General features: G+C 50.1%; 1 protein-coding gene across 7 annotated transcripts in view; it reads left to right on the forward strand.

Annotated features, from left to right (window-relative positions):
- Positions 1-265: 265 nt before the first annotated feature.
- The window catches only part of Gnas (GNAS complex locus), a 64,913-nt gene continuing 41,358 nt past the window's right edge, over positions 266-23,820 (forward strand). For 2 of the 7 annotated variants that reach the window (XM_087648802.1, XM_087648803.1), the window contains exons 1-2: positions 266-454; positions 550-1,432. In XM_087648802.1, the coding sequence (XP_087504928.1) occupies positions 620-1,390 (771 nt within the window). In that variant the 5' untranslated portion in view covers positions 266-454; positions 550-619 and the 3' untranslated portion in view covers positions 1,391-1,432. 7 annotated transcript variants of the gene reach the window in all.

Consider the following 23,820-nt stretch of genomic DNA (forward strand, 5'->3'; position numbering starts at 1 on the left):
TTAATATCCGCTAACCTGTAGCTATCTCACTCCCTTCGCTCGCTAGACCTCGATATCTGTCCCCCCCACTCTCGATGCTTTGGCCAAATCTTCTCAAACAAGGTTCCCGCCTGCCACCTGCCGGCCTACTAAGGTCTGCGCCATGAGCTCTGCGCCACCGCAACAGCTCGCGGGGAGGCACTCCCGCCCCCAAACACCTCCCTACTGCACATGCCCGGCAGAAGTCCGCGCAACTTTATAGGGCCTCATTGCCCCGTCTCTCCTCAGTCTCCTCTATCCTCTCCCTGACGAGAGGACTGGAGGAGGCACCTCTCCGAGTCTTAGACTTCAGTCTGAGACTTAGTGAGAGGAGCCCCGAGGAGACAACCCTTCTCTCTTCTTTACCTGTTCTTTTCTTTTACTTACAGACGCAAGCTGAGGCGCGGAGCTTTAGAAAGTTCGCAGTGGTTGGAAGGTAGGTGCATTCCTTCATTTTGCCCCGAGGTGAGACTGGGGTTTCCGGACCCCAGCCTCTCACCTCATAAGGTTCATCCTTTTCGGCTCCAGCAGTCCTTGCGCAGTGGGGCCACTCTCTGCAGAGCCAGAGGGTGAGTCGGCTTCTTGGTGAGCGCCTAAGAGAATGGATCGCAGGTCCCGGGCTCATCAGTGGCGCCGAGCTCGCCATAATTACAACGACCTGTGCCCGCCCATAGGCCGCCGGGCTGCTACCGCTCTCCTCTGGCTCTCCTGCTCCATCGCTCTCCTCCGCGCCCTAGCCTCTTCCAACGCCCGCGCCCAGCAGCGGGCTGCCCAGCGCCGGAGCTTCCTTAACGCCCACCACCGCTCCGCTGCCGCTGCAGCTGCCGCACAGGTACTCCCCGAGTCCTCTGAATCCGAATCTGATCACGAGCACGAGGAGGCTGAGCCTGAGCTGGCCCGCCCCGAGTGCCTAGAGTACGATCAGGACGACTACGAGACCGAGACCGATTCTGAGACCGAGCCTGAGTCCGATATCCAGTCCGAGACCGAATTCGAGACCGAGCCTGAGACCGAGCCTGAGACCGCCCCTACAACTGAGCCTGAGACCGAACCAGAGGACGAGCGCGGCCCCCGGGGCGCCACCTTCAACCAGTCACTCACTCAGCGTCTGCACGCTCTGAAGTTGCAGAGCGCCGACGCCTCCCCGAGACGTGCGCAGCCCACCACTCAGGAGCCTGAGAGCGCAAGCGAGGGGGAGGAGCCCCAGCGCGAGCCCTTAGACGAGGATCCTCGGGACCCCGAGGAGTCAGAGGAGCGCAGGGAGGCGAACAGGCAGCCCCGCCGCTGCAAGACCAGGAGGCCAGCCCGCCGTCGCGACCAGTCCCCGGAGTCCCCTCCCAGAAAGGGGCCCATCCCCATCCGGCGTCACTAATGGGTGACTCCGTCCAGATTCTCCTTGTTTTCATGGATAAAGGTTAGTTGCCCTGACCAAACTGGGGACCCTGAGACAGTAGGGTGGGAGGAAAAAGACAGATGGGAGGCAAAGTGGGAAGGGAGCGGTGTCCATTAATCAGCCCCAAATGCACCCCCGAAAAGGAGAGAGGGTTCTTCAAATCTCTCCAGGGCACCCAGGGGCGCTCCGGAGGCCAAGGGTTTGTTGGATGGCGAGGCTTTCCTGGAGCCTCGCTGGAGACAACCTGAGGTCCCGGAGCTGGCACCTGGTGCGCCAACACTGAATTCGGTGTGCCACACTGAATTCCCAGCGCGCCCCAGGTTTGGAGTCGCACACATAAACAGCAAAGGTAAGTCATTTGTTTTTTCTACGTTCCTTCCCTTCATCCTAGAGAGGTTAGTCTTCAGCAACGAAGTTGGCTTTAGGTGGCCCAAAGGGCTCGGTATGGAGGTGCACGCGCCAACTTTGGCGATCCGAGACTGCTGCGCCACAGCTACACTATTGCAATGCGCAGAAAGTAAAATGCGTTTGGGATTGGGGACTCAGGAGCCTAAGTCGCACGTGGCATTCAGCCGGCGCGGAGCCTGGAAATCGGGTACCGGCATGGCCAATTTGGGGCCGCGGGACCCTGGAGCCAGTGCCCCCCACGCCGTGCAAGTAGTCATAGCTAACACCGCCCTCATCTCTGGAGTTACGAGAAGACCAGAGATCGTGAAATGGGCGCGCGCACCTCTTCCGTGCGTCCTAAAGCCAACCTTCCCGCGCAGATAGGAGTTTCTTGATAATGAATAGTGCTTGGAGGACACTCGGTGGAGGTATAGGGACCTTTAAGGGTGCCCTTCTGAGCTACCTGAGTTGGCAGGACGGCTAGGATCACATCGGGGTATTGCGCAGCTGGTTAGGCGGATCCGACTTGTCCGGAGAGGTCCGGGACTATGCGCCTAGGCCCTAGAGGCAGGAGAGAAGGAATGAGAGCCGTATCAAGTGATCTTGGGCGTAAAGGCAAAGCGGACTAAGGCGCAGGCTGAGTAAGGGGGTCGTAGCTATCACTTTGACACCTTCAAAGGTGTCCGCAAAGATCGTGGCGTTTCCCAAGCTGGGAAGATGTCGGATCCTGCACTTAGGACTGAGAGGTGGCAGGGAGGATGCGTTACAGCCATTTTGGCCACCTTCAGCTCGGGTGGGGCTGTATTTGGTATCTGTAACCTGAGGGGGAGGGGAGATCGCCGGTGATCTGCCCCAGAGCCAAGCACGTAACACACCTTGTAATGCTTTCCCCTCCAGCCTTGGGCGGAAAGGCTGATCTTAAGTAAAACGCACCTACTGTATCTCACCCATTTAGAAACTTTTTTTTAAGTGTGCGCGGCTGGTCTTGCGGCGGCTTGAGATATTTTGATGGGATGATTTGGGAAATCTGCTTAAGAAAAGCAGTTTCAAGGCCTGAAATCAAAGACGGCTGAGCTCCTGAGCTCCTAAGAGGAGAATGGTGCTAGAAGGAACACATTACGCAGTATCCTTCCAGGACCTACCCTCTTTCTTGGGATGGCGTCGCAGCCCCCAGAACTTAAGTGAGGGTGGGCTGTGCGCACTGCGGCTAATTGCGTCTTTGAACAGCGAGAAGCAGTTTGTTAGCAGTAGGTAGAGGATGAGCGGGCAGTCTGCAGAAAGGAAGGGGGGGGGGGGGCTTTTGGGTTGAAAGCGTGAAATTGCCTAAGTGAAACATCTAAGTTAAAATGCTCAGCAACATAAACGATGATGGTGACGTTTTCTTGACATTAGGTGCCATTTTGTCTTGTGATTATTAGTAGCCTGAGTTTACCAAGCAACAGGTTTCTAGTTAACAGGTGGAGAAGCCGTTCTTTTCAGCAGTTAGATTTTTCATTAGCTAAATTAGCATGCTGCCTTGTTGCTGGGATAAATAAAAATTTAAAAGTGTCTCTTGTTCCTATAACCCCCACCTCACGTTGCTCTTTTAGAAGCCCAGAGCCTGGCATGGTGACGCACAACTCTAATCCCAGTGGGGGTCGGGTGGGGATGGGGTGGATCTCTGTGCGTTCAAGGCCAGCCTGCTCTACAGAGCAGGGCCAGGACTGCACAGAGAAACCGTGTCTCGGGGAAAAAAAAACAAACAAAAAACCCCAAACCAAACAAAACAAAATAAACAGCAAAACAACAGTAACAACCAAAGAAGCCCAAGTGAGCCGCGTTCCACACTCGGGGCATTCAAACAGGAAGGCGAATTTTGCTATCTTAGTAACCTTCCACTCTCTACCTGAGTCACGGCGGCCTTAGCCCAGTCAGCTACCCACCCACCCGCACTACGCTCCCTCTCAGCACCTCCCCCTCCTTAGCACTATTCTGACTCCAGGTGAAAAAAACCCCAGCGGGCTATATACTAGCACACCACCCTTGGGAAAGCCCCACCACCCCACAAGAGGTTTTGGTAAAACGTGCGTTCCAAGACCGTTTTCTGTGAAATAGTTAATTCACTAACACTAACTAGGCTCAGGACTTTCCTTTTCCAGGGGCTTTTCTAGCAGGTCCTCAAACCTCCCTTACTGGCCCTTTGTCTCACCCTGTTAAAGCGGGGTTAGCATTTGAATGGACTGGCTAGCCCTTTCCCGTCCTAGGTAGATTGGCTGAGGGAGATGCACCCTGGGACAAGCAGATCAGGGTGGGGGTGGTGGCAAAGCTAGTTACACTGCTTGCACGCCACAACCTTTAGGATCTTTTGCTGCACTAATCATTTGCCTAATGGGAAAACTTCCTTCTGTGGGGGAAGGGTGCGCTTATTGAATTTCTTTTAGGTGAATTTCTTTTAAATTTTGTGGCAGTGTTCAAATACTGTGTGGTGGCAAAACCCAGATGTATTTTTTAGTTTATCAATAAAACTCTTTAACTATATTTGTGAGAATTGGAGAATGAGATGGGAGTGTGTAAACTCCAGAATTGATTTTTAAGTGTTTGCTTGTTTGTTTGTTTGCTTTTTTTATGTGCCTGAAGCCTTTTATCTTCTGGAATTGTTTACAACCTTTGACTCTTTAGCCTACATTTTAGCAGCTGTGTTCTGTTAACAAGAAACTTGAAACATCAGAACTGGTAAGAATAAAGGTTTTTTTTTTGTTTTTTTGGTTTTTTTTTTTTTTTTGGATTTACTTAATTTCTCCTTTTGTCATGGTCTAAAAGAAAAAGAGGATGAGGAAACTGAGCAGAGACCACGGTGTGGGGGCAAGCAGGACAGCAGCCCATCACAAAAGCAAGTCATGATAATCAATTAATTGTTCAGGGCCAGAGACCATCGATGTCACTCTCATTTGCCCTCTAAAGTACCACTCAGTACCGAGATGAGAGACTCAAGCCATACCTTTCATCCCACGCTGCACATGAGGAATGGAATGCCCTGTTTCGGGGTTTTGGCACTAATTAACCTCTCCCGCACCCAGACAGGGCAGCAGAATGAGACAAAAGGCACAAGATACTGGTTAAGCCCAGTTGACTGCCTCAGTCTTCCCTCACACCCCTCTGCCTCAGTTTCTTCTAAAATGCACTAGCAGAACAAAATGGTTTTCTGGTTTAAGAAGTGGAGCCGCGCCTTGAGCTCTAGCGTTGCTCTCGGATCTCAAACATTGGCTAAATAAAAAGCACTGACTGAAGAAGTGTGTTGTGTTGTCTGATCTCAGCTCTGGCAAACGCTCTACGAGGGCTTGTAGAGAATGTATGACTCACTGTGTCAGGGTGGGAGGGTGAGGGGGGAAGAGCACCTAACAATGTCGAATGTTCCAATCCCCCCCAACTCCCTGTGGTTAGTCTCTAGAAAGAACCTTCCAGAACCCAGTTAGTACAAGCCCATTAGAGATGCTCGCTATGAAGTAAGGGGGGCAGCCAACTGACAGTGCAGGTTAAGTAATGGCTTAGAGACTCTAGATAGTTGGGATACAAGAAATGTTTCACCTCCTACCCATTATCACCCCCCTCTCAGGAGCTATTCTCCAGCAATTTCTCTAGTGGTCCCTGCCTGTCTCCAGTTTTAGTGCTCACATAATCTTTTTTATATGCTTCAAGACCTGGTAATAGCTAAGTTCACCCTCATACGCGCGCGCGCGCACACACACACACACACACACCACAAACATGCATACACATATCACACACATGCACATACTGATACAAACACACCAGACATCCATACTTACATCCCACAGACAGCACACAAACACACCCCACAATCATGCATACATATACCAGACACATGCACCTACTCATCCACACACACCACAGACACTCATGCTCACACCCCAGAGGCCACACACACGCACACACTCATCCACACACAAATACCATACCACATACCACTCATCCACACAAACATACCACACCCACATTCATACACACAAGCACACACCCACTCATACACACCAGATACAAACACATCCACCCACACACACGTGCACCACACTCATATAGTACACATTAGACACACACACAAACACACCCACACTCATACATACCACACACAAACATCCCCACACTCATAGGCACACCACACACACATACACACACACATACACACTAGATGCACACAAACATCCCCACACTCATAGGCACACCACACACACACACACACATACACACTAGATGCACACAAACATCCCCACACTCATAGGCACACCAGACACACACAAATGCCCATACTCATACACACACACACACACACAAGCATACCACACTCATATACATGCCAGACACACACGCACACACACAAGCACACCACACTCATATACATGCCAGACACACACACACACACACACACACACACAAGCACACCACACTCATATACATGCCAGACACACACAAACACACACTCATGCACACACAAGCTCACCCACACACTGGACACATACCACACTCACCCCACAGACACAAATACACATGCCAAATTTGGCTCCACTGCCTAGGGCATACAAAGCAAACACTTCTCCCCATAATTGGTTCTGTAAATTAAGTGACTTTTTATTGACCATTTATTTCATGTCTTAACTCTTTTGGGGCATTTAAGAATTTGGTCAAGTTTTACTAGTATTTATTTTCCCAAAGTCTCCTTGACAGGGAGTCCCATCCCCAGCCAGGAAGCAGGAGTATTGGCATGGGGGGGGGGGGGCATCAGAGTCCACAGTGCAGGAGTCTGCAGTGCAGAGTGATGTCACTCATTGATAGTGCTCAGCCAGCAGAAGCAGGACACCCCAGGAGAGCTGGGGAGCAGGGCGCATTGTTCCCCAGCCTCCAATGTGGCACTCCTGTGTGGTTTTCCTATGGGTTATCTTAGACGAGCAAGTTACACATAAGCAAGGGGATACAGCTGCCCCAAGGTGAGGAAGGCAAAAAAGGGCTGTGAGGTTGGTTACAGGGAGAACAAGGATAAGCTGCATCGTTCTGCTCTCCAGGCAGAGACTCTGCACAAGGGTAGAGCTTGGGGGGAAAGGGGGAGGCAAAAAGCCAACACATGTTACAGGGACTCAAAAGGACTTTGAAGAGATAGGGAAATAAAACAGTTGAGGACACAACCAAACACAGCAAGCTTCAGAGACCAGGCAGGACATCGCCTCAATGTTAGGAAGAGTCTTTTCAATAGCCAAAGACTAATGAGGATTTCAGATCAGTCACCCTTGAAGTCACTGCCCCTGCGGTCTTACAGACCTAGCTGGGAATCTCAATTTCACCTCTACGGAACGGAGTTCTGATAAGAACACCTCAAATTCATTAACCAAAGTGAGAGGAGCAGGAATGCAGACCTAGAGTCCACAGGTTTCTCCCTCCCCCAGGCAAGGCCCGGCTGACTGTCCTGGCTTAAGCATCTGTTTCAATCAGACTTCATTAGGGACATTTGCTTTGGATAATTGAGGTTGTGTGAAGAGGTGAGCGACACAACCCCCTTTAAATTCAAACAGCATTCAGGCCCTGAAGCCCCCTGGGTGCCTAGAATTTCCACCATTAGTCACAGAAATCCTACATAGCCTTTCTGTTGAAACCCAACTGCTTTCCTGAATCCAAGCTCCCACTCCTTCCACCCCAGCCCCGCCCACCCACCCCCCACCCCCTACCCCCTACCCTGGCCTCACCCCCTACCCCTCTGGTAGACACCTTCCCCTGGTTGTTTCTCTCATCTGGAACAGGTACATCTCCCTCAGTGGCCTCAGCTATATTCTCAGCTGTGCTACACAAAGAAACCAGAGCAAAATATGGACACCTTGTGCAGGCGCAGGTGGCAGGAACATGGCTCTTGTTAAAGGCACAATTTGGTGAACCTTCCTCAAAGAAAGCCATTGAGACCAAGCCACTGCTAAGCCTGCGGGAGGGGCCCAACCGACCCCATGTCCCGGGGTTTTCATCCAGAGTTAACCAGCTGTATTCATGAATATCATTTCATCCCCCTAACATGTGCCCCACATCAGCCCCTAATCCAATATCTTGCCCTCTCTGTTAGGGAGATCTTCCCTTTAATTAGCATTTGCCTAAAGCAGGCCAGCCACACAACAGTCCCTTCTGCAGAGAGCAGGAAGCTGCTGCTGCTGCTGCTGCTGCTGCTGCCTCCACAGGCCAAGGCTGGCAGAGAGGATGGTGGGGAGGGGGGAGGGGACCGGCTGCAGCAGTCTTAATTGAACAGTAATTAATTGAGCAGCTTCAAAGTCTTATTGCTACTCAGGGAAACACTCAGGAAACCTTTGTCACTGGGAGGCTGAGCAACTCAGTGATTGCCTGAATTCTTTTCCTAGCTTCTCTTTCCCTGCACCTGTTTCCTTTGCCTGGAAATTAATGGTACACATGGACCACATGCAGAGAAGGCTCCCCATTAGGCTGCCCCATCCCCAAAGCTACAAGCCAAAAGGAACCTTCCTGCCAATTGTCTTGCTATTCCTAGCCTCTGTGCCCCCACCCTCACCCCACCCCCGCCGCCACCATCTTGCTCACTCCACCCTCTCTTCTTCCTAAGAGACCTTATCCTACTTGGCTTTCTCTTTTGTGGCTACAGAGATAAATCAAAACAGTTAAGAAGATGCTACTTGAGATATGTGATTGGGCCTTGGGCTTTTGACAGAAAACAACCTCCCCTCCAACCCTCCCAAAAAAACCAAAAAGCAACCCTAAAATGTAAGTATAAACACAATTGTTGACTGTTAACAAGCACCCAGCCCAGGGTATCACAGAAAAGTGGAACCACGCCTTTTTCAGTAATGAGGCTTCCTTCTGGTTGGCGTGACTGTCAAAGGTCACCCTGATATTTCTCACTTGGGCATCTGGGCCAACTGCAGTGAGCAAATTGACTCTCCTCAGAGAAGCACAGCCCAGCGGAAACAGGAATAGTTCTTACCATTCCTTTCTAATACAGAAAACCCCATTGTCCAACCGAGGCACCATCTTCCCTTACAGCCTGTCACTCTAGCACATTACCGTGTGGAGGATGGGTCAAGACCTCAAGCTTAGCTTTGGCCCTTCGTGCCTATTACTCTTTCTTTGGCACTCACTCCTTCCCCACCCACAGCTTTGCGACTCGGAGCTTATTCGCGCAGGCCTCGTTTTGCCCAGGGTTCTCAGCATCTTCCCTCCTCCCCCACCACAACCATCACGAGGAAGTCATCAGGAATAGGGACAACATCTCTTATCTTTTGCTAGGGAGCTGGTGATATGGGTGAACAAAGGTGCTTAATTCATGGACTCGGAGAATGAGCTCCGACGGGCTGTCTTCTGGCCCTCACGTGTCTTCTGACACACACACACACACACACACACACACACACACACACACACGCGCGCGCTTTCAGCATGCACGCACACACTCACCCAAGCCCGCACACGAATAAGCAGGGAGGGGGGGAAAGAGCTTTTCCTGCTGTAGAGTTATAACGTGAGACCATTAGAAACCTCACTCCTAGTAGGGTGAGGCCTCAACCCAAGTGCTCACCAACAGCCAACAGCCAACAGCAATGGCTCCTTCCCATCCGTGTCATGTGTTAAGCCAGCAAGGTCACCAACTTGAACAGGCACTAAGTGCAACCCACGGTGACTCCCAGTCAACCTGCACACTGATCACCTCCAGCTCTTACCATCCTGGGCTCCCCAAATCCTTTGGCCAGGCCATTCAGTTAGTTACCTTTTGCGATGCTTGGCTTCTCTGTGGGGCCCTTTCCAACTTGCTGCTGGTGTACAGCAAAGCCTCTGCCCTCAGCTCTGGGCATCCAACTGTCTCTGCTCAGCCACTCTAGGAGAATAAGAACACAGGGCAGGGGGATAATCAGGATCGAGTACTGAGCTCTGTCTTTCCCAGTTGGAATTTACCTTTAAACTAAGCCCCCCCCCCTTTTTCTTTTTAAAGTCTATGTAAAGACTCTCAGCTTCTGCAACTGGCGGTAATTTTGTATCAGAGGGTTATTTGGATAAACTCTGAGGACGTTGGTATTATTAATTACTATTAAGGGGGCAAGCTGTATAATATCCTGCCTCGCATAGGACAGTCACCATAGCAAAACATCACCTGACCCCAGTCCCCAGTGTGGGGCTACGCAGCCATGATGCACACACAAGGGCTGCTCCCATTTCTGGCTCTGGAGCCTGCTCTGCTCTCTCCAGCTCTTCTCCCCTTGACTACATCTCCTTCCACTGGAGAAATTTTATCTGACTCACACATTTCAAACCTTAGTAAAGCTGATGGACAATTTGAATTTTTACTTTCTACCCTTCTCCTAAACTCCAGACCTTTCCTTGCCAGAGACTGGTTGTAAAAGATCTCCCTCAACCCGCCCACCTTCCTTTCAAATCTGCCATGTCTGAAATCAAAGAAAGACTCTACCTCTGCGCCAGCCCCTCCCTGACTCTCCTCTGTAATTCCCAGTGTCTACAACCCAGGTGGAAGGTAGTCTTTGACTTCTCCGCCCTTTACAACGTTTCCACGGAGCTTCCAGGAAGCCCGTGGAACACTTAAGTCTCCTTTTTCCATTGTGTCTGGGTCTCTGCTCTAAGGGCTTCCGCTGCTGAACCTCCTTTGTGCACAGCCTTCTTTTGTTCCCTTTATCAGAATCACCCTCCATGTTGGTTTTCCCCTTTCTAAAACTTGATTCACATCTTCATCTGCCAAGAGGGTGAGAAAAAACACACCTTCCACCGTCTACTCCATTTCCTCCTCTTCACTTCCTGCCAAAAGAACCCGGATGCTGCATGGACGCCTCAGAAAGCACAACCATTTTTCTCCCTTCTTCCCTACTGCTTCTACTGGAGCAAAGGTGTCCGATCGTTTATGCAAGCAGGCCCCACACTTCCTTACATTGGACTCTTTGTTCCAGATAGGTGAAGGTGTGCCCGCTCTGCCCCGCCCCTTCTAGTCAGTCAAGACATCTTGCTATGGAAACCCATTCGAGGCGCCATTTTCTCCACCTGGTCTTTGCAACCTCCTATTGGAGGTCTTCTCTTTCCATTTTCATGCTGTTCTGTTCTTTCACAAGGAGACTGGCATGCTCTGGATGTTTCTCCCTGTCAGAGAAGCATGATATAAGGAATAACGTGGAACAAAGGATCCTTACAGATCATGACAATGTCTGAACAAAGAGAACCTGAACCCATATTTTTGATGAATGGTGCTTTGGGGATGGGTGTGAGAGGCCTGGAAAGCCCACGAGATCCGCGTGGCGGTCTCCTAGGGTCTCCAACCTCAGCGTCTACTGACCTTTCACCTTGTGCAGGGTTCAGCATCCCTGGGAAATGAACTCTGTCCATCTTGTACTGCTCGTCTGCATCGGAGCAGTATGCTCTCTCTCTCCATAGGCCTGGCTCACCACCTCCAGCCCCTGGAAAAGCCTCTCTTCGCGGTGCCTCGGCGATAGCCCTCTCTGTGAAGTGGGTTAGCCTACCGCCATTATGAGCCCAAGAGATGGTCCATGGGTGTCCCTGACCTTCCCACCTTGCCTTGGCAAGTTAGGGGATCAAAAAGCTTGATCCCCCAAGGAACTTACGGCGACCGTGGCCTTCTAGGCCTGACCGCCATACGCCCGCCCGCCAACTGCTTCCAACCAACCCAGCAAGCACAACCTCTTTGGGCGTTCCAACGCGGCGCCCCCTTTTGGACCTCCCACCCATATCCGGTTTCCGGTCTGAAGCCCCCTGCTCATTCGCCAGGAATCCTTGATTGGCGTGACCCCAGCCCAATAGCTGACCTGTCGCTGGGGTCGGAGGGGAGTGGGTTAGTGGTTGAGACCCAGTTGGCCCATTCCGTGTGTGTTCAAACCGTTTCGCCATTTTGAGTGGGGGTAGTTGGCCAAACTTTGGACCAAAGTTCAAAGTGTCCGGCATGCAGTGTGTTGAGCCGTAGAGCTGAGGTGACACGCCTTCGGGAGATCGCAGGCATTCTCTAAGGCTTCACATTGTCTGCTTTCCTGTACTCAGGGTGACCACGTGGACGCTGTTGGCAAGGGGCTGTAGTGTGCTGAGCCTGCAGTGGGAAGAGGGACATGTTAGACTTCTGAGAATTAAATCATGCCGCGGCACACCCGCATGTGTCTTTCAATATAGCCATCTGCCTGGTGCATAATTGCCGCAGCCCGCCTCATGTACCACTCCATACTCTTTCCTCAGGGTCCTGCAGGTCAGACCTGCCTACTGCCTAGCTGTACTGCAACAAAAGACAATGCCTCTCGCCATCGCCATTACCTACTGGCAAAATGACGGCGGTGTGCGCGTGCCGCGTTTGTATGCTCTGAGAGCGGCACAACAAAAGACCAAAACCCGAAAGGCAAACAAACAAAAAAACCCTCACCCCTGTCCTGAGTTCCTCTGCAGATCCCAGACCTAAAAGCATTTTGTGATTATTCGCTGAGCCCACCGGGCAACGGGACTATTTATCTCCTGCAGCTCTGAGCCCACCGCGGCACCACAAGGGGCGCGCAGCCGCGGGCTTTGTGGCCGCGCTTAATATCGTTTGGGTGGGCTGTTGCAGTTCAAAGTACAGCAAATGCTTTATGGTGCTCACAACAGAGAAGGGGATGGAAGGGGTCTGGAGAAGGGCTATCTATATAGAGGAACCGGACACGGAATCGGCAGCTGGCACTGGTGGCTGGAAGACGGGAGTCCCTGCAGCCGTTGCCACCACAGCACGGTTGGTTGGTGGGTTAAGGGCATAATCGGGTTTTCTAGTCTTTAAGACCACCCTAAATGGGCCATCAACCACACCCCAAATCTCCTTTGGCCCTTACCCAGAACACAGAAGTGCGAGCCCTGAGCTAGGGGGTCTTTCGGTAAGCCCCGGGTCCCCTCCCCTGTCTGCACGAACGCGGCAACCATGAGTACCGCCTAAGGGGGCTTTGCTTGATTTTCCGCAGTGCACTACCGAGACCTTTATTCATACTGCGTCACCACCCACATAAACAGAGCGAGCCCTGACTGCGTCACATTAGGCCACTCTAGGTGTAATGGGGATGGGGGACATTGACAGTATTTGCCGAGCCATCCCCGACAAACAGCAAACGTAAACATCAAAAAGAGAAAAAAAAACTACCCGGAGCATTTAAATAACAAATTGCGTGTTTACATTCCGCACTTCCTCACCCCCCCTCCCCTTCCGGTGGGCTCACGACCACCTGTCGCATTTTATAGTGCTTGCCTCTACCCCCTTTCCTTGTATCCTAAAGCCTCCTTTTCCTGGCTTGGAGATGAATATGGATAATTGGCCTGAGTGTAGGGTCTTTAGATAAAAGATTCGCCGCATACTAGGGTAATCTGGGGTGATAAAGCCCTCCTGCAGTCCCTCCTCCCGTCCAGAAGAATCAGATGGGGAGGGAGGCTTTCAGCTCCTGTACTCTAACAGGCCAATGCCCACGTCTTGCGTCACGTGTCCCAGCAACGCAAGAGAGCTCGCGCTCTCTCTGGCTAGAGAAAAAGCGAGGAAGAGAGACTCGGAATCAGTCCGGGAGAGAAGAGGACGGAGCTGAACGTCCCTACGAGGCCTCCGCTCATCCGCCCCCTTACCCAAAGTCGGGAGCAGCTGGCACCCGGAGCCAGCTCCCAGAGCCGGCTCAGCACTGAGACCGGCGTCCTCTGGCGGCAGAGAAAGAGTTCTACTTACGATTTTCGAGACGAATCGGCACGCTCTTGGATGCCAAGAAGGCGGAGCTAAAGTAGACCAAAGTAAGAAGAGAGCACAAAAAAGTTCCTAAAGTTGCTGGCCGACCACAGCCCGAAGGGGTAAAGGTAACTTGGAAGGTGCCAGACCTCGCCAGCAAGAGATGACTCGCTTCAGCCATGGCCATGGGTTCTAGTCCCGGATCACCGATCCTTACGAAGGTTGGAAACTGAGGCTGGAGAACTTTCCAGCCAAAACTTGAATTTTTTTAAAAAATATATTTTTTTTCACCCTAGTTTGGCTGGGTGCTCCGTCTTACGGGGCCCCAAATTTATTTTGAAAGCCGCCACCGTGTTATGGGCATGCTCAACTGCCTCCACGGCAATAATATGTCAGGACAACACGATATCCCCCCTGAAGTCGGGGACCAGCCCGAGCAAGAACCTTTGGAAGCCCAAGGGGCCGCTGCCCCCGGTGCTGGGGTTGGCCCAGCCGAAGAAATGGAGACCGAACCGTCTAACAATGAGCCCATCCCCGACGAGACTGACAGTGAGGTCTGTGGACCCCCTGAAGACTCCAAATCTGACATCCAGAGCCCCAGTCAGGCCTTCGAGGAAGTCCAAGTGGGCGGAGACTACAGCCCACCTCCAGAGGAAGCCATGCCATTCGAGATCCAACAGCCCAGCCTGGGAGATTTCTGGCCCACCCTGGAGCAGCCTGGACCATCTGGGACCCCATCAGGCATCAAAGCCTTCAACCCAGCGATTTTGGAGCCCGGGACCCCCACTGGTGCACACCCAGGCCTGGGAGCCTATAGCCCCCCACCAGAAGAAGCTATGCCATTTGAGTTCAATGAGCCTGCCCAGGAAGACCGTTGCCAGCCTCCCTTGCAAGTCCCAGACCTTGCGCCAGGGGGTCCGGAAGCATGGGTCTCCAGAGCTCTTCCCGCGGAGCCCGGGAACCTCGGATTTGAAAACACTGGCTTCCGAGAAGACTACAGCCCTCCACCTGAAGAATCTGTGCCATTTCAGCTCGATGGAGAAGAATTCGGGGGCGATAGCCCACCCCCAGGACTCCCGCGAGTCACGCCACAAATCGGCATTGGCGGCGAGTTCCCGACAGTCGCGGTCCCGAGTACGCTCTGCCTCGCTCCCGCCGCGAACGCGCCTCCCCTCTGGGTCCAGGGCGCCATTGGCAGACCATTCCGCGAGGCTGTCAGATCTCCTAACTTCGCATACGACATTTCCCCAATGGAGATCACCAGACCCCTGCTTGAGATTGGCAGAGCCTCCACTGGGGTCGACGACGACACCGCTGTCAATATGGACAGCCCCCCAATCGCAAGTGATGGCCCGCCCATCGAAGTCTCGGGAGCCCCAGTTAAGAGCGAGCACGCAAAGAGACCCCCACTTGAGCGACAAGCAGCCGAGACAGGAAACAGCCCTATCAGCAGCACCACTGCAGAGGAGGCAAAAGTCCCCTCCCTCGAGCGAGGAGAAGGATCCCCCACCCAACCTGAAACAGTGCATATCAAGCCAGCTCCTGTTGCGGAGTCCGGAACGGACTCTTCCAAAGCCGATCCGGACTCAGCTACACACGCAGTTCTTCAGATCGGTCCTGAGGAAGTCGGAGGAGTCCCAACCATGCCCACCGATCTTCCGCCTGCTTCTGAAGATGCGGGCCCAGATGTCCGGGCAGAACCAGACGGAGGGACAGCCCCAGCCACCCCTGCCGAGTCCGAAGACAACAGAGAACCAGCCGCCGCCGCCGCCGCCGAGCCAGCCGCCGAGCCAGCCGCTGAGCCAGCCGCCGAGCCAGCCGCCGAGCCAGCCGCCGAGCCAGCTGCCGAGGCAGTCCCTGACACCGAAGCCGAGTCTGCCTCCGGGGCAGTCCCCGACACCCAAGAGGAGCCCGCAGCCGCGGCAGCCTCTGCCACGCCGGCGGAGCCTGCCGCCCGGGCAGCCCCCGTCACCCCTACGGAGCCCGCTACCCGGGCTGTCCCTTCTGCCAGAGCCCATCCAGCCGCCGGGGCTGTCCCTGGAGCCTCAGCGATGTCAGCCGCTGCTAGGGCAGCCGCCGCTAGAGCAGCCTATGCAGGTCCTCTGGTCTGGGGAGCCAGGTCACTCTCGGCTACTCCAGCCGCTCGGGCATCCCTCCCTGCCCGCGCAGCAGCTGCCGCCCGAGCAGCCTCTGCTGCCCGCGCAGTCGCTGCCGGCCGGTCAGCCTCTGCCGCCCCAAGCAGGGCCCATCTTAGACCCCCCAGCCCGGAGATCCAGGTTGCTGACCCGCCTACTCCGCGGCCTGCTCCGCGGCCGAGTGCCTGGCCTGACAAATACGAACGTGGCCGAAGCTGCTGCAGGTATGAGGCTGCGTCCGGCATCTGCGAGATCGAGTCCTCCAGCGATGAGTCGGAAGAAGGGGCCACTGGCTGCTTCCAGTGGCTTCTGCGGCGAAACCGCCGCCCTGGCCAGCCCCGGAGCCACACAGTCGGGAGCAACCCGGTCCGCAACTTCTTCGCCCGAGCCTTCGGAAGCTGCTTCGGTCTATCTGAGTGTACCCGATCACGATCCCTCAGCCCCGGGAAGGCCAAGGATCCTATGGAAGAGAGGCGCAAACAGATGCGCAAAGAAGCCATGGAGATGCGAGAGCAGAAGCGCGCAGATAAGAAACGCAGCAAGCTCATCGACAAGCAACTGGAGGAGGAGAAGATGGACTACATGTGTACACACCGCCTGCTGCTTCTAGGTAATGCCGCAGCTTCTGCCCCTGGGCAGTAGGGCCACCCCGGGCACCCGGGGAGGGGGTGGTAGGGCCTTCCGGTGGGGCTTGGGCCTTGCCCGTGGGAGGAGGGGTCTGGATACCCTGTTAGAAGTTCCAGGGAGGGACCCCAACTCTGCCCTGGGGTGGGAAAGGGGCCTTTTGGAGTGTTCGGGTGGCCGAACTGTATGCCCTCCAGGGAGAAAAGTGGTGCCGAGCGACACTGAGGGTCGTTACCGGCCGGAGGCCAGCGCCAGCGCCAGCGATCCTAGGCTGGACAGGCGGGGGCGTGAGGTGAGCCCAGAACTGCTGGGGTGGGCCCTTCGGGGCTCCCCCGGCTCGATTGTTCGTGACCGCGGTGGGCTAGGGCCATCGGGGTGCGCGCCCCCGCCTCGCCTAGCACGGCTGCTTCGACTCAGACAGCTTGTTGTTGGTGTGTGTTGGTGTCCATTTTCTGTGTTCGCCTGTGCATGACATGCTCAGTGTGTCCCAGTTCCCACCCCAGACACTTTCAATGTACCCGCCGATTTTATATTTGTACTCTGAAATAGGTTGCCTTGTGATTTGCGCCATGGCGCGACCAAAACTTTCCGTGTTGGTACACTCTGTAATAACCTGTGTGCAGACTCTCTGCAGCGAGCAGAGGGAAAACGCGCAGGCAACGGTGGCGTGGCATCCTGGGTAATCTGCTGGGCCGATGGCTGGGGGGAGTGGGGCCCGCCGCCGCGGGCCTCCATGACCTTTTTCCCCGGTATGTCTCTCTTTTTCCCTTTGCGTTAAGCATTTCCTCAGTTCTCAATACATACGTCAAACCCTCCCGCCTTAATGGTTGAAAAAAACAGACACTTAGGTATCTGGGGCTTTGGGGTTGTTCAAAACATGTGTATTTTGTATTCTGTGCACACGCACACACATACTGGGTCCACCTGTGGGGGGTGGGGAATAGAGCAGGAGAAAAGGGGGGGAGCATGCTTTAGCCCCGTTGGCAAAGCCACATTCAAAACACACAGGGGTGGGCGTGGCTGGGCTTAAATAAACACACATATATATTACATATAATATATACATATAAAAAAACAATTTTCTTCTTAGTGAAGAGCCCGAGGTAAGGCAATCACTTATATTTTTAAAATTTGTGGCAGGAGGGACCTAGTTTAAGAGGGTTGGAAGTTGTATATTGGGAGGTACAATGTTGCCTTTGTATTTTAATTGCAATTAAAATAAACAAAATAAATAATCAGAGTGCATACTGAGCGTGTGGACAATGCCTGGGAAGCTCGTAATCTCACTTGTGAAGTCTGTATATGTTTGCTTGTGAATCTTTTTTTCAAGCAGCTATAGCTTGGACTAAAGGTAAGATCTTCTATAAGTCAGTTTGTGATGAAAAAAATAAAGATTTTTAGGATGAAGATTAAAGAAATGTTATGCCAGCCAGATAGGTGCCTTTTGAGGCCCTCATCTTCCACCGCCCTCTGTACGACCCCCTCCCCAGCTCTCCATGTCCCTCCCTTCACAGACACCCCTCCCCTCATCCTGCAGCCAGAGCCCCTCCCACATCAGACTTCTCATCTCCAACCTGAGGCATTCATTCTTCTCGCCAGATTAATCAGAACAGCAATTAACAATGGTCTCTATCTGTGGCTTAAATAAAATCTTCATGAGTGGCTCTCCACAATTAATTTATTTTATTCTTTAAAACCTGTCAAGGGATCTCAGGATCACAGTGTCTAAGGCTGTATGCTCCATTTGTCTGTGCAACATTTGGTAATCTGTGACGATGTTTATTAAAGACCTTGGCATGGCTGTGCTGCTGCGATGTCCCCTCCCACAAATCATGATTTTAGATGGAATGGTCACTTTATTTATGCCTACCTGGGGAAAACGTTGGTATCATTGACTCCAGCACATGGAAGAAGGGAGGTTGCTATGAATTTCAAATGTCCCTGTTACGTAAAAAGCACAGTACCCCACATGAGAAGGCTTCGATCTCACTGCAGGTTCATTTCTGTACTCTGAGAAGCTGACCTGAGAGTTGGCAGTGGGTGGGGACACAGATGTCTGCAGGTAGAAGACCCAAGTGACTGTGCATATCTGAATCCCAGTTAGTTAGTCAAGTGGACACACGCCCCTTATATTCTGGAGTCTCAGCCGCCTTGCTTGAGAAACAAAGATTTCTCAGGAAATTTTCATTTAAGTGTCCTATAGTAACAGGACTTGGGGTCTTCTGTCCAGCCCCCACCTCAATACAGGGAGAAGGTGCTTGGAAGTTACGCACTCTGCTACTGCAGTTCTCTGCACCAAACCTCAGGGCTGGGATCAAGCTTCCTTCAGAATAGCGGATGTTTCCCTTGTATCCCTTAGATTTTTTTTCCTAGAGGGGATAATTAAACCCAAACAGAAGCACATTTTTAGGGGGTACCATGGCACTGGCCTGCCTGCCCTTTATGGAACAGAGCCACTGTGTTCTTTTAGACGCATTCTGGTCCAGAAGACAGGCTGCTCAGCCTTAGCCTAGGCCTCGCCTGAGTCTCTAAGATGGCCATTGGTGCCTGCCGAGTGAGACTGCAGCAGCCCCTGTCTGTCAAAGCAGGCTGCAGTTTCCCACGAGGCTGCTTTCATTTCGATCAAGCAGCAAGACAGGGATTGTATCTGGGTCCCTGTTATTGATTGGGGAGGGGCGAAGTAGAAGGGAAAGGATTTACTCACAGTTACGAGACTTTTTCACTAGCTACCTAGCTTCATTACGTTAAACAAGATATCTATGCTGTCTGACCCCAGAAAGTGTAGATCAAGTGGCCATCCTGTAACATGCTTCTTCATGTGTCACATCCAGATTCATCTGTTGCATTTTTTTGAAAAACAAAAGCATTTTTCTGTGTGCACACTCTGTTTTTATTGCCCAAGCATCATACTGCTAGAATTATTTTCAAAGATAGACGATAGATAGAAAAATAGCAAGATAATAATAAAAATTCTATAATGTATAGAGAGCTGAGGCTTTTTAACATAATATAATCAAGGAATGTTTTCATGTTTCTGTTAGCTTGAAATCTGTGGGTTAGTCCTTTTTTTTTCTTTTCAAAGCTTGATTTAGATATTATTTCTTGGTTTAGAATTGCAAGGGGCTACTGGATCAAAATTTTTTAGTACCTCTGTGTATAGGTAAAGCACGATGTTTAGTATGACCACTGTATTATTAACACCTTATTTTTACAGCAAATTACAATTGTATATAGTAATTTATTTGGCTGCTAAGTGATACAGTACTGCATCTCAGCGTGCGGATTGGTTTTTTGGTTTTCTGTATTTTTTTTAATGCAGCCATTTTCTTGCAATGAGAAGCAGTGTATAGCTCCCCCTATCTCACCCCAACATTTAAAGTTAAGGAAGATCTTCATCCTCATCCTACCTCCCAATAGCATCTGCAATAACAACATGTTTTGCAGAGGTACTTTAAAATTTTTTTAATTTCTCTCAAAAACATTTTTTTTCTAAATAGGTAATTTTATCTTTATCTAGTTCAGATGGTCTAACACGAGAAGATGGTATGAACCATAGGGAGTGGGATCACCCCCAGCCTTGAAAAGCGGGGTAACTCATGGTTCTAACATTGTTAGTGGCCACCGATGATAATGGTGACATGTTTTTAATTGCACTCTGCATTTTTTTTAAAGTATTCTGTCTAGTCACATCAGTCCTTTGAAACAGTACTGGGCAATAAAAGCACTTCAGCACCCCATTTCGTGAGCACATCCACTCAAATCACAGAGATTAAATGCCAGGGCCTTTTTTTCTCTCCCAAAGGTAGCAAGGTAAGTACGTGAAGGACCCAGGCCTCTAACTCTGAGATGCTCATGCTCATCGAGCCCGTGAGAAAATCCTATATGGCGTTCTCAAAGCTGAGAGCCTGGCTGTCGGAGTGTTCTCTGTGGTCTTAAAATCCCTTGTTCAATGACAGGTGTCTAACAGTCTGTTGTTTTCTGAATTCTAGCCAGACCCCGCAGACCACTGACTGTAGATGTTTATCGAGTGAACATGAAATGTAAGCTGCCCATTTGGGGGAAGCCATTTTGTGGAGGCTTAACCTACGTTTGCTTCACTGCTCTCTACCACGTAACCTCACACACACACACACACACACACACACACACACACACACCAGCACACACTACACACACAAACAGATACATACAACATACACAGAACACACACACACACCAACAACAAACACTACACACACAAACACATACAATATACACATAACACACATACAACAACACATACACATACACATAACACACACAACAACACACATTACACACAGAAACACATGCAACATACACATAACACATACACACAACACATACTACACACACACAAACAGATACACATACAACACACACACAACACATACATATATACACATACACAACACACACAACGCATATACATACACACACCACACTAACATTTACACACCACATGCTAACACACACACAAATACCACACACACACATAATATACAACACATACACAAATAACACATACATATACACACATACACAAACACACACAACGTATATACATATATACAATATACACAACATACCACACTCTAACATAAACACACATACAACACATACACAACACACATACACACATAACATATGACACACACATACCATGCACACACAACACCTACACACAAAATAACACATACAAACAACATATACATAACACATACACACATAACACACACATACACATATAACACATACATATACCCACACATATACAACACACACACAATGCATACATACCACACACCACGCCATACATACACACACAATACACACAACACATAAACATACACACAACATATATAACACACAAGCATACACAAACAACACATACATATATCCACATATATACAATATACACACAGCACATACACATATATACTTCACAAACAACACAATATACACATACACAACACACATAGAACACATGCACACACAAACACACACACATAACACACACATACAACATATATATACATACAACACATACATAACACACTTATACACACATAACACGTATACAACACACATATACACACAACACACACATATATATAACACGTTTGCTTACCCACACACATACACACATACAACACACACACATAATGCACACAGACACACACAGCGCATACATAACACATATACACATAACATAAACAATACACACACAACACATTTTGCTTCACCCCACACACATACACATGCATACACATATAACACATACATATACCCACACATACACAAACCACAACCACCACTACCCACACACATATACACACACATACACACATACATACATACACACGCATGCACACATCTACACACACATACGCACATACACATGCACACACACATGCACACACATAATCTTTCTTTTCTTTTTTACATATAATGTAGGCTTACCTTGACATCTTATTAGTAATTATTATTAATAATAATAATACAATGCAGTTGCTTTTATGTACACATTTTGAATGGGTAATGCTGCAGTATACAGAATCCTTGTTGACGGATTACAGGGTCCCAAATAACTTTTCTTTTCATGGTCTTTTTAAAGTAATCCTTATTTTTAGTTCATAGCTAAGTCCCATTTTTCCATTTATCAAGAATCCACCCATGATTTTGAAAAACAATTGGTTGATTCAATTCAACGTGAAAAATTTAAAAAAAATTTTTAAAGAGAGGATAGAAAAAAATTAAAATTGAAACCCTCAACATTAGTCACATACACAATCAGTTCCCCCTCCAAATAAGATGTGCCCACCCCCTTCTTAGCAAAACTACAGCTTTTCAAATGTCTCTGCGTCATCTAGGAGACAAACAGCAAATGAAAATTAATTTCTGATTTTTTTTAAAAAAATCATACAGGTTCAATGAACCTTCCCCCTCCCACAGTTTTAATGAAGTTAAAATTAGTATGCTTTTTTGCCTTTTTAAAAATAAAACTTCACAGAAAGAGTAGAAGTTTTCCAAGAGAAACAACAAGGCCAGAGTGAACAGAGACCAAGAACTGTGGGCACTGGAATTCAGCCTCTGTGGGCCTCCTGGCAACAGACACAGCAACTCTGTCCAACGCCCACCTATCTAGGTCTTTAGTCTGCTGGATGGAGTGCCCGTTGTTACATCGCATTCCTACGCTGACCTCTGGACCTCTGACCTAGGATCAAGCTCTTCAGAGAGAATAGAAGAAAATGGGCCTGGCCTTTCTTTTGGAGTTTCAGATGAAGAATCTTTGAGGCCTTTATGTAGCTTAAGAATACTTAGTGGGCAGTCCCAGATGCAAGCTCCCAGAGGGGCCTTAGTTTCCAGCAAACTCAGAGAGGAGGACTTCTTTTCTTCTTAATTCCCTAAAAGCAGAGCCAGATCCTGGATGAAGCTTTTTATTCTGGAAGAGCTAGAGTGGGAGCTCACATGGGAGCTTCCCCCCCACCCCGCCCCCATGTTGAGTTTACAACTTCTTTTTTCCCCTTTCCCCTTCTCTATTTCAAGTCAAGTTTTATTTTATTTAATAATTTTATTTTTGTATATTTTCCACAAGAGACTGTCTAGGCATCCCACACTTCCAGCTTCTACATTTTATAGTTCACTCCTTCTACAGGGTCTATAACCACAAGAGAACTCAAGCAATAGACAGGACATCTTGCCAAATTTAGGATGATATGATAATGTGGCAGAAGAAAGAGAAAATCCCAAGAGAGTCATTTTTTTTAATCCCCTCATTGATACCATGTGATGTTCCTGCTTGTCCCTCCCCTCCTCTCTGTTTCCTGTTATTAGCTACCTAAGTAGTTATTAGCTCAGGATTGTTACTTAGCTTGGGGGGGGGTCTGAATGTGGTGTTTTACATGCAAAAAGAAGTGTCTTTAGTTTCCCTCCTAATAACCAGATCACCGAAGAGGCGGACCAGCTGGTGGGAGAGGAAGAGGACCAGACCCCAAAAGAGAGGTAAGGACCCACTTTGCCCCCCCCAACCCCAAAATGTTAACTTCTCAATTATCGCCAACCACCACAGGCTTGAGGGGACACAATGCTTTGGTCTCTGACACAAGACCTTTGAAGTTAAAATTATTGGAAGTGTTGGAAGCGGTAACCAAGGAGCAGCAGGCAAGTGACCCGTGAGAGTGACAAATACTCAGGAAGTGTGCTTCTGGTGTCCTTAGAGGTAAAATCCCAAACGGTGTTATAGAGTGAGTTATGAAAGCTCTGGAGAATTCAGGAATATTTTGACTTAAAAAGAGTCCCTCCCACTAATCCCAAACAATGGATCTTGCCCAATTTGAACTATTTAGTTTGGGGGCGAGGAGAGAGGTATAAATGTAATATCGACTGGTACCCGATTTAAAATTTCATGTGAATCAGTCAGTGTTGATGGCAGTCACACACATTTTTGTGTGGGGGACAGAGCAAGGACTTAAACTTTGTCGCATTCTCGGATAATGGGAAGGGGGAAAAAGCTTTATGTACCTACCTTC

Source organism: Rattus norvegicus, chromosome 3 (genome assembly GCF_021556685.1).
Source record: "Rattus norvegicus strain SHRSP/BbbUtx chromosome 3, alternate assembly SHRSP_T2T, whole genome shotgun sequence".
NCBI lineage: Eukaryota > Metazoa > Chordata > Mammalia > Rodentia > Muridae > Rattus > Rattus norvegicus.